This window comes from Argopecten irradians, chromosome 9, assembly GCF_041381155.1.
Source record: "Argopecten irradians isolate NY chromosome 9, Ai_NY, whole genome shotgun sequence".
Taxonomy (NCBI): domain Eukaryota; kingdom Metazoa; phylum Mollusca; class Bivalvia; order Pectinida; family Pectinidae; genus Argopecten; species Argopecten irradians.
This window is the reverse complement of record NC_091142.1, coordinates 10,040,020-10,055,431: the sequence shown is the minus strand read 5'-3', so window position 1 is coordinate 10,055,431 and position 15,412 is coordinate 10,040,020. Positions and strand designations below refer to the sequence as shown.

Below are 15,412 nucleotides of genomic sequence, written 5' to 3'. Positions count from 1 at the left end.
GGCAGTTCTGCCATAAATTTAGGATAATTACATTTAAAGGGCAGTAAAATGAGTACATACGGTCGAACCATTAAACCAAATGGTGGTCTTCAATTTCATTTCACATTTTTATATACCTTACAGTGTATATTAGTAATATTGTAAAGTGATTTCTGAAGGTATGTTTCTATGTTACATAAGGCATAAAAAACACGAAATTTATTTTGATTTAACTGTATTCATTGTAGCAAAATCACATTCTGGTGTTAAAAAAAAAAGACAAAAATCTTAGAATATATATTTTACCCGTATTCAAACATCATATCTATTTATAGATTAGATCTACATAAAAAGTGTCAACTCGGCTTTATTTTTAGAATGCATGGGGGATTCCCCCCTCTGTTATACATCTTTAAAGTGATAACCCCAAATCAGAACCTATGGATCGATTTGTGAAGAAGAGGAAACGTGAAACAGACGACGAGGAGGTCGAGGTTACCGGTGTGAAAGGAGAAACGTTAACGAAACTGTCTCCCGGGACATCTAAAGACGAAAACAGGAGCGGGCTCGGCCATTCCGGCGGTACTGTGTTGTCAAAGGCTCTAAAATGGCGGCAATATTCTGCCGAAGGTTTAGACTGTACATATACCATTCTTTACAACAAGACAGAGGCAGATGACCTGATGTCAGCATGTGAAAAGTCTCTCGAGTATTATACCGGGCAAACGACAAAGGTATTTGTGTTCGGAAAGTGGCATAATATACCAAGAAAACAGGTGAGTGATGAGTGTGTGGCCTAAGGGAGCTAACTCGTGAAAATTAGTCGGATCAAATATTACCCTCTCCATAAACAGACTACTAGAAGGCAGTTTCATTAAAAGCAAAATATTTTGAACCGTTGTTAATCGAGAGCTGCTGTCATTGTTCTTTCAATCTGTTGCTTAGGTAGGCGGACTAGTATATGAATTTGTCATAATTTTATTTCTTGCTAAAAGAAAATAATTAGATAATTCGTTGTTTCTTTCTCCACTTCAAATAATTTAGCAAAATAAAGACTGTTTTCAGAGAGCAATCAGAATAATCATAATACAAAAGAATAGTCAATCAACAGTTAATTTTCTCTCTGAAACCCGGAAATTAAAATAATCTTCGTCTGAGAAATGCTCATGATATATGTTCATTATATAGACTGTGTGGGTTGTAATTGTGGCATTTAAAAAAAAATGAAGTGAACTAGCTTCGGTTGGCAATGAATGTTTAAATGTCGTAAATGTCTACAATGACACTAAAACTAGGTCACGATGTCTTGTTCACTTGCAAGTAATGAAACATAACTCATCCTATTTCATTAAAATAATGGCATTTGCAAAGGCGGCCATATTACCATTCAAGATTAATGCCATAAGACTTTTTTTTTTAATTTTAAGAGAAGTGAAACACTAAACTAACTTCCGTTGCCATTTATGGGTTGCCGAGTCTGACATGAGCAATATCTATGTGAAATTACAAATACCCGTAGTTCACTTGGCATTACAAAGACCAATAATCGCCCACTACGAACATTACACTGATACAGTTAAAGCAACAAGTGAAATGCTGACGGTTCGCCCTCCAGCTTGCAATAAAACCGCACCTTAATTCGCATTTTGCATTTGAGTAATACTCGATACTGCAGGGTTTACATTCACTGACGCTATATCCACCCCTGGACAAATTCATAGTAAAACTGAGACTGGGAGACACAGGTAATTTGATATTTTGATATACATCAAAGGTATTATATAACGGTACATTGTGGTTGATGTTGCTTTGAAGTCGAGCGTCTTCGCTGTCTCTGTAATCTTAAAAGGAGGTCTCTGCAGGCCTATGATTGGTTAGTTTTTTCCCCCTGAAATGTTCAGTTTTACTATGAGATAGTCCAGGCGTGGATATAACGTCAGTGATAGTAACCCCTGGAGTGCCGAGGATGCAATAGCGTATGCTACTACGACATTTGCTCTGATGTTGAATGGAAACTCGTATGTATGCGAGCACGAGGCGTGACTATACAAACAGCCTGGCGATCGGCCAATTGCTGTCAGTACTTTAGCAAGGATTCATAAGTCTCATCTACGTCCTTGGATAAAAACATGATATTATATTTTACACCAGGCAGCCTATGGGGATGCTGGTTTGTCATACAGCTATTCAGGAAACAGCGTAGACGCCAAACCATGGACGCCATTGTTGGAGAATATCAGAGATCGAGTATCCAAGGAAACGGGTTACACTTACAACTTTGTTCTTGTTAACAGGTAAGACTCCAACCAAAAATATATTTTTGAAGTATAATACTGATAAAATATGTTAATTTCATCGTAATAATAATGATCACAAAGAAATAATTTGTCTGGCCTTTCTTAAGTTGATACTAAAGATGAGTTGTTTTGGTCGTTTGTTGATCGACCATGCAGGCTGCTGCATGTGGGGTCACTGTGGCCGTTTTCATCATCTCCTAATTAAACATGGCACATATTTAAAAGCCCTGTGTGCGCGTTACTGTAAATAGACGTTAAATCAAAACTACCTAATATGGGTCTTCGCGTCCTCATTACGGTTATATCCTAACCCAGGAAACTCTATGTTTTGGTCTCAGTAAGCACAGGGACCTGGCACGATTTTTTTAAACTAACAGTATACATATATATATATATATATATATATATATATATATATATATTATAGTATCAAGGGTATGAACTCGGCGATCGAGGAAAACGGACCTATTTTTTTTTAAACCGTGATTATTTTAATAAATGGGTTCTATACAACATTGACGGATATCTTACCTTAAAGAGAAATAATTTATCTTTCCATTGAGTGTTTGATGAACAAAATTGGCCAAGTATTGACGAAGTTATGACTTGATGAATTGGGAAATTTACGAAAAATATGCTAGGTAGACATTTCCCTGTCCGGTCGAAATGTCGTCTCGGCTCTAATGAACACCTCAAAAACCAAGCCAAAATCACAAAATCTACGCTTGTGGTGGTAAAGAGTACTCATAATTGTGTTCATCTACAATCTCCGTTGGAGGTGTCATGACCCGTAATTTGTAGAAACTCCATTTAAACATCGTGCAGCTCACTTACTTTAACCGTCACCGCCATGTTCATTTGTTTTTCGGAACGCTTCTCGAGTCTACACTTAAGCACAACATAACATAATTTCCATAATGTAGTCACGATATGTGAAGTCGAGAAGCGTTCCGAGAGAAAAATGAACATGGCGGTGACGGTTAAAGTAAGTGAGCTACACGATGTTTAAATGGAGTTTCTACAAAGTACGGGTCATGACACCTCCAAAGGAGACTGTGGATGAACACAGTTATGGGTACTGTTTACCACCACAAGCGTAGATTTTGTGATTTTGGCTTGGTTTTTGAGGTACCCATTAGAGCCGAGACGACATTTCGACCGGACAGGGAAATGTCTACCTAGCATATTTTTCGTAAATTTCCCGATTCATCAAGCCATAACTTCGTCAATACTTGGCCAATTTTGTTCCTCAAGCACTCAATGGAAAGATAAATTATTTCTCTTTAAGGTAAGATATCCGTCAATGTCGTATAGAACCCATTTATTAAAATAATCACGGTTTTAAAAAAATAGGTCCGTTTTTCTCGACCGCCGAGTTCATACCCTTGATACTATAATATATATATATGTATACTATTGGTTAAATTTTTTCGTGCCAGGTCCCTGTGTCAGTAAGTATGTCTTAATGACAATTTAATTTATCAATCTTTATTGACTGATCGTGGATCATTTCATCTTTAAATAATTTACGCTAAGTAAAATGTATTAGAGCCGCTTTTACATAAACCACAGGCGTTTGGCTCTATATATAAATATATTTCCAGTAACTATAGAATTAGGATCATCATTAAATATCCCCTCAAGAGTAGCGGCTGCTTGGAAAGCGCTAGGGATTGTAGATTTGTTTTAGTTAAACAATTTTTTCTTAATAAATATATATATTTTTTCAAGTGTAAGGTTCAGTATTGCATATATATATATATAGAGAGAAAAAAAATAGGTACATGTGCATAAACTTTGAGACTGATACGGAACATATCTAACGGATAACAAATCTTATGGTTGACATTTTCCTTTATATGGTGTTGCATAGGTACAAAGACGGCCATGATCATATGGGAGAACATCGAGACGACGAGCGAGAACTCATTCCAGGACATCCCATCGCGTCACTGTCGCTAGGGCAACCAAGAAACTTTGTTTTCAAACACGCCAAATCGAGGGGGAAGAATGCAACGAAGAAGATAGCTCCAGTGACTATAAAATTAGGACATGGTAGTCTTCTGATGATGAACCATCCGACTAATACACACTGGTATCATTCCCTGCCGCAGCAGAAATCTTTGGTTGGAGTCAGAATTAACATGACATTTCGCAAAATTGATCCTTCTAAAATGGCGCCGGGAAAGAAACGTACGCGTCCCGCCATTGAAGCGCCGATCGCTTCATCGCATTAATAATACCTTGTGTCATCACTATTTGGTGGTGTTCTTTGATGCTTTTTTTTCTATCGTTCATGGTATACGGTTATAACGGAATGACAACCGTATTGCCTGTTATTGATGCGGTTCATTTTCCGAATTTGACTTCAAACGGGAAACTTGAATTATGTTTCGGAATATTGGCCAATAATATTAAGTTATATAAGTTTATTACTTTTTATTTCGCTGATGGATTTTAGCGATCATACAAAAATGTACAAAAATGTCCCTCAAAATCACGAAAATATCACCGTAGTCTTATAGTTCGTTTTATTTTGGGTGTGTTTTGTTATTATGTTGATTTGAAAACATTTCATTCCTACCATACCATCGGAATGTACATATGTAATTTTTTTGGTAGACAACAAATACCCAAAATTATTAGTTTTCTATCCTGAACTTAAGTCATAAAATAATAAACAATTTAAAGTATTTTGAAAGGGAACAAAAATATTTTTAAAAATCAGAAATAATAAGTGTGACATATTTGGTATAGAAAATGGCAATAACATATTTTGGGTAGGGGTGGTTTCTTGTGGGTAGGTCGAAAAGGGGAAACAAACAATATTTTATTTCAAGATATATTGTTTATTCTTCATGTATTTGATAATTCATTGACATATTTAATTTCAATAACAAATAAGTTATTCTAGTTTTCTTTATGATTTTGTTGATCTTTTCGTTGTCATGCAAACCAATTTTTTGTTTACCATGCTTTTGTGTCCTAGATGTTTATATAAATCATCATGTGAAATTCGACGTTTTCATTTTTAGAAACACCAAGATGTTTTTTTATTGTAATACTACATCTTGGTGGATATTAGGCTTATGAATTTCATTGGGAGTTCCTCAAGGTTGTGCCCTATGACCATTTTTCTTGTGCTCATCATAAGATCATTTCATTGATTCAGAAATATAGAAATTATTTGATTCGGTTAATGTGCTGTTATGCTGCTCTCGACGATTTAAATGATTTCGGACCATGTCCTCGGTCATTGTTTTCTCACCATATTGACCAGAAATAAAGGTCCAAATTTAATGAGCATTCTCCTAGTAAACAACATCAGTATTTGATAGTACAAGATGTATTTGACACTTAATGTAACATTTATCAAATGAAGTGTCACGATGAACATTTACACTGTGTAATTCAACTTGTTTTTTATTATTGCATACCTTTACTGAACAAACACATTCTTCGGATATTTCAAAAAGATATTTTTTTGCTATTCACGTTAGTGTAATCTAAAGTCTTTCCCTTTTAACTTTGACATGTATTTATTCCTACAGATTTGTATACTCTAATTCCCCAGTTTTTAAATTTGACAAAAGTTAACTAGAAAATCGAATAAAAAGTGACCTTATCCTCCATTTAAGTGATCATGAATTTTCATAAAATTAATTTGTAAAAATTATTACTTGGTTCTGATATGTACATGTAATATGTTTACTCTTTGGTCTTATAGTTTCTATTGGTTAGTTGTTTGGTTTATTTAGTTGAATCACAGCCGTTTCGCTCTGTAGACATTTTTCTCTCTTTATATATATGAAATACTGACACAGTATTATACAATGTATATATATGGGGGAAAATGTCTATAGAGCCAAACGCCTATAGTTTAAGCAAGGGTCACTTAAGAACTGCCTCCCTGTATGCAATGAGTAGCGTGTGTGAATGTGGAGAATGTTTGTATGTTTTGGGAGGCTGTGGTATTTTGTGTCTTCTTGTTATAGTGGTTCTTATGCCATTTGTATTGGTGCTAGCTAAACGCCGATTATATATTGTCTTATTAGAAATTAATGTGTAATTGCTATGCACACATATGTATTTAGACTTCTTTCTTTCTATTTGATCATGTGATTATGTACAAAAATAATAATAAAAAACACAAATAAAACTATGTTAAAGTATTTTTATTTATAGATAAACTGGATTAAAAAGATGGCACAGCACAATATGAAATAAACATTAAAATTTTACTTTTTGACACTAAAGATCCACGCAACAGGGTATCATCTCATTTTCAATTGAAACCTTATAATTGGCCACATACGAACTGGTCGTATAAATAAATTAACAATTTATTTAAATAAATACAACGATTTGACATAATTTGGAATGGTTTGAATATCATGCTGAATCTCATATCTACTACCTCAAAACGTCGTAAGTGCCTGAGATATACGCAATGTACCTGGCTCCGATTTCTGGAAACAAACGTATGTTAAAAACTGACTTAAGTCCAAATTTTTCATATTGGTTACATAGGAAAATACGAAAGTTTTGGCTTAAGTCTGCGCGCTTTTCTTTTGAGAAATCTGAGGTATATACTACATTGTACATTGCTTTTTTTCTTCTTCTAAATCTCACCTAATTATTACGTTTCTTAAGTACAAATAGCAGTTCTTGCTATTACATTACCTTCAAAACGCAATCAATAATACACTTCAACACTTGTTATCAACATTTTCTTCATCAACATTTGCTGAAGATTCACCTTTACTTAATCCATATTTGTGACTGTAAAACGAAAAAGGACTTAATGAGAATTATACTATCACTGTCGTACATATTCACTATTGTACGCACTCTCCGACTGAAAAATAAAAAAAATAGAAACTTCCGCATACAAAGACATTTCAAACAAAAAATAGAAACTTCCGCATACAAAGACATTTCAAACATCACAATCATACACTGTATACATGTTTACATTGTTCATTATTCTATAAGATTATCTACTTTTGTAAACAGATATAAATGATTAAATCATGGGTTAAAGGGGAAAGCATCATTAATTGTAAGTTAATGACGAAATTCCATCAATAAACAAGCTGCGTAACTATCAAAATCTTTTCACGCGAGAGAATTAATTTGCATAACGAATATTCGCTCCAATCTTGTATTACACTCAAATTATCTGTTCATACATAAGAAACCAAAGTTCTATCAAAAATAGACAAGAGTATTTTCTTTTATATATGCGTCATGAAAGTTTTCAGAAAACGGTTGCATGACAATGAGAATCATTTTAATCTATCAGAATGAATGTGAATGGAATTACATGCAGTATAACGAATACAGTGAATCACAGAAATAGAAATTCATAGACCGATTAATGCCAAGTGTAGTGGAACTGCAGTAAAAACGTAAATATTTTAAAATACACATATTTCCCCCAGAGCAATAGAGAATGTCAAGAAGATATAAATTATTTTTTGAGATACAATCGTAGCCTACAATTGTACACGTACAGAGAGACGTTACTGTGAAATATCTAATGGAATACCCAAATTAGTTATAAAGAAATTAACAAATTTTAAAGCAATATAGACATTAACAAGGCTTTCAGATAATTTCATTAACTGAAGTCATAAAATGAATGAAAATGAATGAAAATGTTTTATATGTATAATATTTCCACCAAAAATTGAAATATTAAAATGATGTTTGTACAAGTATATAATGTAATAAATAGTTTAAAACCTGACGATCTAAACACTAACAATGTTATTTCTAGATTTGGTTTAGCTTATAGCATTAAAAAGGTGAAAGAGAGGCTTTATTTAAACATTAAAGGCCCACTACCTTTCTTAAAAACGTTAATAACAAAAGAAAATATATATCAATGTCTTAAGAAGAGGTTACAACACCAAACATATACAAGATTTCCTGTCTAATATAAAATAACACTGGAGAATCATTTCGCTGTTTTGCCGTCTGGCGCAGCGCGGCATTTAGGACGACAGCGGGAAACATAAAACGACCCGCGTTATGAAAATTAACATTTTATTTATTCTAATTAAACCGTTCTGAAGGTGATGATAAGTGTGCTAGTAAACGTATAGTTAATAACTTCTGCGACTATAAAAAATTATTAACCTCGTTTTACATTCCTATTTTAAAAATTAAAAGCCGTTTCGGAAAGGTGGTGGCCCTTTAAATAATGCTTTCAATTCACCTCTATTTGTATATTCATTTACAAATAAATATAATATGAGAAAAACAAGACCAAAAACAACCCCCACCCTAAAATCTGCATCAAAATACTTCAAAAGAAGCTTACGTTTAAATACGTGTGTCACTTATGTTTTTCAACTTATTTTTCAAAACTTTATTCACAGCTATCAAAATATTTATCTGTATTTGAATCGCATACAAAACGTATGGGTATATGTAAAAATAAAATATCTAAAATTACTATTCCGTAAAAGCGCTAAGACAAACACGAATAATATCATATAACAGGTTTTCATTACCTTAACATTGTGCACATTGTGCGTTTGTTTAAAGACACAATCGTAGGTGTTACTTGCTTATAAAATCGTTAGCATTCACAACGCAGGATCCATATCTCTTCTAGCTCTCGCGATGTTCAAGCATTCACAACGCAGGATCCATATCTCTGCTCGCTCTCGCGATGTTCCAAGTCATATTTTGTCAATAATTTGTTGTAAACTTGGAAATATAAAACAGATTTATTTGCTCATTTTAATTCAATAAGTAGCAATTCTTTCTTCTTTTAATATACAATATATATTAGTACGTTTATGATTACCTTTGAACAAAAATTAATGAGTGATGATTCATTTTTCGAAACAACATTTTCAAAACAATTAAATTTCGCACTTTTAATATAAAATACAATGAATTATGATTTTGAAATTCTCCAGAAGGCAGAAAAAAACCAAATTACAATAGATACAATGGATGAAAATCAAAGAAAATATAGTCTGTTTAATTTGTGAATAATAATTCATATTTCTTGAACGAAGATAGTCGTGCATCATACATGCACATGATCTGAAGTTCAGTTGTGGATATCACTTACAGTGTACAATCAGCTACCTACAAAATATAGCTTATGCAAAACCTCGTTTACATTACAATATATGGGAACAAAATGGATTCGTTATAGATATATTTTACACATATTACAAACTTATTATAGGGACCAAAAGTTACGACGTTATAACCGTGAATTTGTTGTATAAAACATTTTCAATTTTCAAAGTAGGTCTGAAACTAACTATATCTCCCAAAATAAAGTATGCAAAAATGATCACTTACTGCAATTACATCCCCTCCTCTTCAAGGAAGTACAGCCTACACAAGGCGCATTATGGAATGGGCATGATAATAGAAGCAGAGATGGCAAGAAGGTGTAAAAGTTAATGGACGTTATTGTGTCTTCATTTAAAGATGCTCCACCACCGACAGACCATAAATGATATTAATCATTTGAACAATAATTGGTGTTTAATCGTGTATATATATGCCTAATTAACACAAAAAATAACACAAGATAATTTATTTCGCCTTTGGTGCATGCGTAATCATTACATCCATCCATTTAGGATATAGTGCAACGGAATTTTTTCGGGATGCAATTGATTATTTTTAATATTTTTAACTTGAAGTAAAATTAGAAGCTCAAACTTTTCAATGGTGGTAATGGTGTAAAGTAAGTAACTTTTGTAACTGTAGAAAAATACTAAATCGTCTGCTTCTGTTTTTGATAGTGAAAAAATATCATTTGTCAGCGGTGGAGCATCTTTAAATCATTTATGGTGAAGACTATGCTTAGTTAATTCAACTTTCAACAATCCAGACAAAGGACTTGAATTTTGAACGTGAACGATAAAGTTTTCAAAATGATATTACCATTTTGTCGATTCAATAATTAATGAAAAGGAATGTGGATATAAGGCTAAACCATCATAGGTCACAGGCGTTTGTCACAATATGCATAGGAGGGATCTAATTTCTGTAATAAATTATGGTAATAAGACCCCTTGTATATTGTAACATGCCCCTGTACCATAGGCTTGTATTCTGACTGATCACAACAAGGCAAGCTAAAGCAGAAATATATTGCACGGCATTGGAATTGCATCAACGATATATGAGATTTTATTCAAATGTCATCATCGGTATCCCAGGGGTTACTATTACTATGGCTATATCTTACTTTGAACTATGCCATAGTAAAACTGAAGGTTCTATGTGTCACAACAGATGTGACAAGTAGATCGGTTCTTTGGCACACTGTATGGCTTTGAAGTTTGGTATCGCTCTCTTTAATCTTTAAAGGAAGCCTCTGTAGGCCTGTGATTAGTCTGGTTTTTGTCTCTACTGAAATGCCTTCAGTTTTACTTTGACATATAGTCAAAGGGTCACGAGAGTCACTGTAACCCATGGATTATCGATTTTATTAGTTCCGGATGTGGTTCAATGTCTTCCCGGTGTATCCAGCCAATCAAATCGGAACATATGACAGGAAGCAGACACGTGAAACTCCTCGTCGCACCAGCTTATGGTCTTCAGTTTCCGGTCCTCGTCATGGACCCCTTCAGACTTAAATATACCCTTATACCCCTCCTCCAACAAATCACGGCTCAGACACGCCGCTACCAAGTCCATTACCGCATCCGGATGACCTTTGATCCTTTCTGATGGCAAGTTTATGAAATATTTACCGTAGCATGCCTCAAAGCTGGGATAGATTCTGAACTTCCTGTAGTATTGCTTATACACTTGTTTTGAGAACTGTAAGTCTCGAGGCACCGGTTGGTTTTTAGAAATGATCAGTCGGACGACTGACGTTATAGCACCACTCTCCACCACTTGTAATTTTGCCAGAGAAATAATCTCCTCTTTTATCTCCTGATACCCGGCAAGCTTCTTTCGCACATTTTCCCGCACCACATACTCAGCGAAGAGCGGAGGGGAATTCTTAAGTCTATCGACAAGAGTCTGAATACCGTAGAACATCGCCTCCTTGAGGACATCCTCAGCGTAATTCACGGGAGGTAACTCATTGTCGTCTCGGAGGAAGTTCAAAATAAACAAGAAATATGTCCCGTCTCGGTCTATAAAATAATTACCATCAAGATCTTTGTCCACTTTGTGACGACCGCTGAACATAACAGCCAGCATAGACTCCGGATATTTACAGAGTGTCGACAGACGAGTAGCGAAGATACGGCCCCCAACATTGAGGTTGATGACAGATGGAAACTGCTGTAATAAGGAATAGACAATAAATAAATAAAAAGCATAGTGATACGTAGTATTGTTTGTTATTTATTTTTAAACATATGTACATAAACTACACTTAATGCTGCAAATGTGGAAATTTATACCAGGGGTTAATTTACGCTGATTTCGCGAAGGACGTTATAGTGCGAACATTTTTCCTCTGCGTAATATTTGGTGTGTATATGGAACTATGTTTCGAATAGTCGACAGGTGCATTTATCGCGAAAAAAATAACACCGCGATTTATTAACACATTGTACAAATCGCGAAATAAACATCGCAAAAATATCTAAGTTTACAGTTTTTGAGATTTGAAAACATGTTCAAATAATATAAATATATTTTCCATATACATGTCAATTGTATAATATATTATTACGTAAAAGGTTGTTGAAGGATGCTCCGCCGCCGACAGAGCAAAAACGATACGCATCATTTGAACAATAATTGGTGTTTAATCGTGTATATTTGTCTAATTAATACAAAAAATAATATAAGAGAATTTAGTTTGCTTTTGGTACATGCGCGATCAGTACTTAATTCCATAAAGGATACAGTACAACGGATTTTTTTCGGGATGCAATTGTTTTTTTTTTTTTGTTTTTTTTTTTTTTTTTTTTTTCATCTCGATACCTTTTTTTATGTAACCAGACTATAATCATATTGTCATCCCAATCTTAAAAATATTAAGTGTCTGAAAATCCAATCATTTTATTGACATCAGCAAGTTTGATGTCAAGAAATATATTATCAGGAAGCAGTATTTGAACAATAAAACCGTTGAGGAGGAGCTACAGGACTGGTAAAAATAACTATTTAATAAGGTGTCGATTTCGATGTTCTTAAGTTTTATTTATCAACAACGAAACACAAAACATTCGACATTATTTGTTCCCAAATTTAACAATTTTGGGGACAGAAAGTGAGATTTGTTAACTTTTAATTTCTAGAATTTTACAACGATAATGTCATTATTTAATATACATGTACATATATTTATATATATATTGTGTTATATATTTGTATAATAGAACCATATCGTATATAAGTAATAGAAACATATAGGGCAAAGAAGTAATTCTAACAGTGTGGACAAAAGATTGTCGAATTTTCGAGGCGATCTGCCCCTTTGTCAGGACACAAAAAGAAGAAATAAAATTACATGTTAAGGACAGTCACGGACGTACATCAAAAACAAACAACTAACACAAATAAAATATACAGATAAACTAAAGGGACAATATATATGCTATTGTCTGAATGATCCCTTCGGTCAGTCGCTATAATTGGTTGCGATCGCCGAAGGCTTATTTAGTTCATCTACATAGAAAGGGATATCAAAATGGTGTGTAATAATATACACATACTTTGAGATGTTTGTTAAACATGCATATTCACAAATAATTTCTAAACACACGTGGAGATAAATGGAATTGGATATATATGGTGTTTTTTTGCTGATAAATTAATATTGCGGCCAGGGTGATTATGTTTTATTGAACAATAAAATCGACAAATGGTTGAATAAGACTAAATGTACTTATTTTAGAGCAGTCAAATTTTAGCACAAGTGCGGAAAACTGTACATTATGATTATTAGTATGGTTATAGATTACGAGATTCCATGGTCCAACACCGGAAATATTTTTTTACAAAATTCAGATAATAATTTGCGCTTCAAAGACATCGCGAAAAGCGCAAAAATAAAACTACAACTAAAATAAAACCTCATCTAAATAAAACTACAACTAAAATAAAACTACATCTAAAATAAAACTATAACAATAATAAAACTTCATCTAAAATAAAACTATCAGCTAAAATAAAACTACAACTAAAATAAAACTAAAACTAAAATAAGAACGTTTACAGCAGTTACATTTTACCAGTGAGCTTTGTAGCTCCCTGTCAAGTTCTTTATTTGAACCAGACTTGCTCTAACATTATTCTATACCAAATGTGATGAAGATTAGAATCGTTGTTGAAATGAACTCGGGTTAAATTTCACAGAATCATACAAATGACCACTTTGACACACTGTATGGAATGCTGTCTATATTTGACATTACGACTACGTAGGGCGTCTAAACAGATGCACAATACCTGTGTCACACTGTTTATACGTTAATGCCATTGTATGATTTGTGATGTATTTAAAGCTCTACACGATGTAGTTTATTATGCGATGTGTATTACTTTTCTTGGTAGATTATTCAAAGCTTGTATTTCTTAGCAGTAAAACACATTATGTATCAGCTCGTTTACAATATATTTTTATACATTTTAAGATATTATCATGTTTTACGAGACCTGCTGGATGCATTTCATTTAAATCTAGCCGTTGCCCATTTTCTAAGGTGACAGTTTAAACATAAACATTGTAGATGTATTCAATTTCCTTGTTTGTGTTACAACGCTGTAAAAGCTAGAGCTACAATAATGTAGGTAGCTAGACAATGTAGCCTTGGGCGTCATATCAGCAACTCGTAAGACATAACACGAAGTACTGTTGTGGTGGTTGTTAGACAAGCAGCAACTACATTATTTATATGTATATGGCTCGATCATTATTGAAGTCGTATTCGATTAGGCCATTCACGAATATTTCAACCTACGCAATACTTTGAAAGCTCTAGACCACAGAAGAATTTACCCATGGCCATTTTCTCTTTATAAGTTCTACAGTTATATCAAGCTGATAATACACGATGTAAAGAACGCTTATCTATAGATCTAGCTTTGTCTAGTTAGCTTTAATTTGTATTGCTGAGGCGACATTGTTACGCAGATTATAGCTTGCTGTCACATAACTTTTACAGGGACACATTCTCCCTTTATCATTCCTATGATATAAGCACATGGATACTTCGTCAATACTTAACAACATACTGAGATATCTTGTCACCCTACAGTAATTATGTAATTGTACATGTTGTATCGCTGATCAGCTAAAACTCACATATCTGTCGACGTCGAGTGTGGCTGTCTGCATGTTTATCAGATCTAGATCTGACGCCAGTCTGAATTTCCAACCTCATATAGCACTACTCATCACATCCTGGTTGTCAATCTACCTTCAAGTTGTTCAGCAATAACAGCCTCATTGTTTATGTTTTACCAGCAGCTTCCGGCCAAGGGGAACTACTCTCAATTATTTAAATTGTATATTCATTCTGCTTCAATTTTATGTACTAAATAAATGTTAATTTTTGCATGAACATGCTATGTGTATTTTGGTGGACATTAAAAATCTTCAAAATGTAGGTGTTGTACAACTTTTTTTGTTATGAAAAGTATTTGTTTTTTATTTTATATGAGATATTTTATAAAACTCGGTTCCGGGATTTTCAGTTTTGCTAGCCAAAACATAAAAAGAGCGTACCGTTTCATTAAATCCTGTATCAAACGACCACTTGTTTAAGATACGTTTGTTATCAATTCTATCCTGTTATATATTAGACTACGTTTGAAAGAAATTTTAAACAGACTTAAGATACAAAATCAATGTATTTATCAAGATGAAAATGTGTATCTATATCCCTTGCGCATGGTATTTATCTTGCAGATGTCAAAATGCGGATATCAAAAACTAATATCAAAATGGATTATTCAATTAAACAAAATTATGTTCAGCTGAATAACTGCTCGCCTAAAACAATGACGTCTGGCATTATTGCTCAGTTATCACGACAGATTGTGTCTTGGACCCGATATGACCTGGCTCGTACTGAGGGCCACCATTCACAGAAGACGGTTGCTGCTCCAGAACAGTATTCGCCATAGAGATTCATATTATATTTTTCAAATTTTCATCCCTGGCTTTCAAAATCTGG

The 15,412-nt window shown here is 33.7% G+C and overlaps 2 protein-coding genes across 2 annotated transcripts; one reads left to right on the top strand and one right to left on the bottom strand.

Annotated features, from left to right (window-relative positions):
- The first annotated feature begins 370 nt into the window (after nucleotides 1-370).
- On the top strand, nucleotides 371-6,438 carry LOC138331392 (DNA oxidative demethylase ALKBH2-like). Its single transcript, XM_069278980.1, has 3 exons — nucleotides 371-755; nucleotides 2,131-2,273; nucleotides 4,150-6,438. The coding sequence occupies exons 1-3, from the start codon at nucleotides 420-422 to the stop codon at nucleotides 4,511-4,513; spliced, it is 843 nt and encodes a 280-aa protein (XP_069135081.1). The 5' UTR covers nucleotides 371-419; the 3' UTR covers nucleotides 4,514-6,438.
- A 751-nt stretch (nucleotides 6,439-7,189) lies between these two features.
- LOC138331393 (BTB/POZ domain-containing protein KCTD7-like) lies at nucleotides 7,190-14,702 on the bottom strand. Its single transcript, XM_069278981.1, has 2 exons — nucleotides 14,539-14,702; nucleotides 7,190-11,561 (listed from the first exon to the last, which is right to left on the bottom strand). Exons 1-2 carry the CDS (start codon nucleotides 14,569-14,571, stop codon nucleotides 10,770-10,772), a joined length of 825 nt encoding a protein of 274 aa, XP_069135082.1. The 5' UTR covers nucleotides 14,572-14,702; the 3' UTR covers nucleotides 7,190-10,769.
- Between the last annotated feature and the right edge of the window lie 710 nt (nucleotides 14,703-15,412).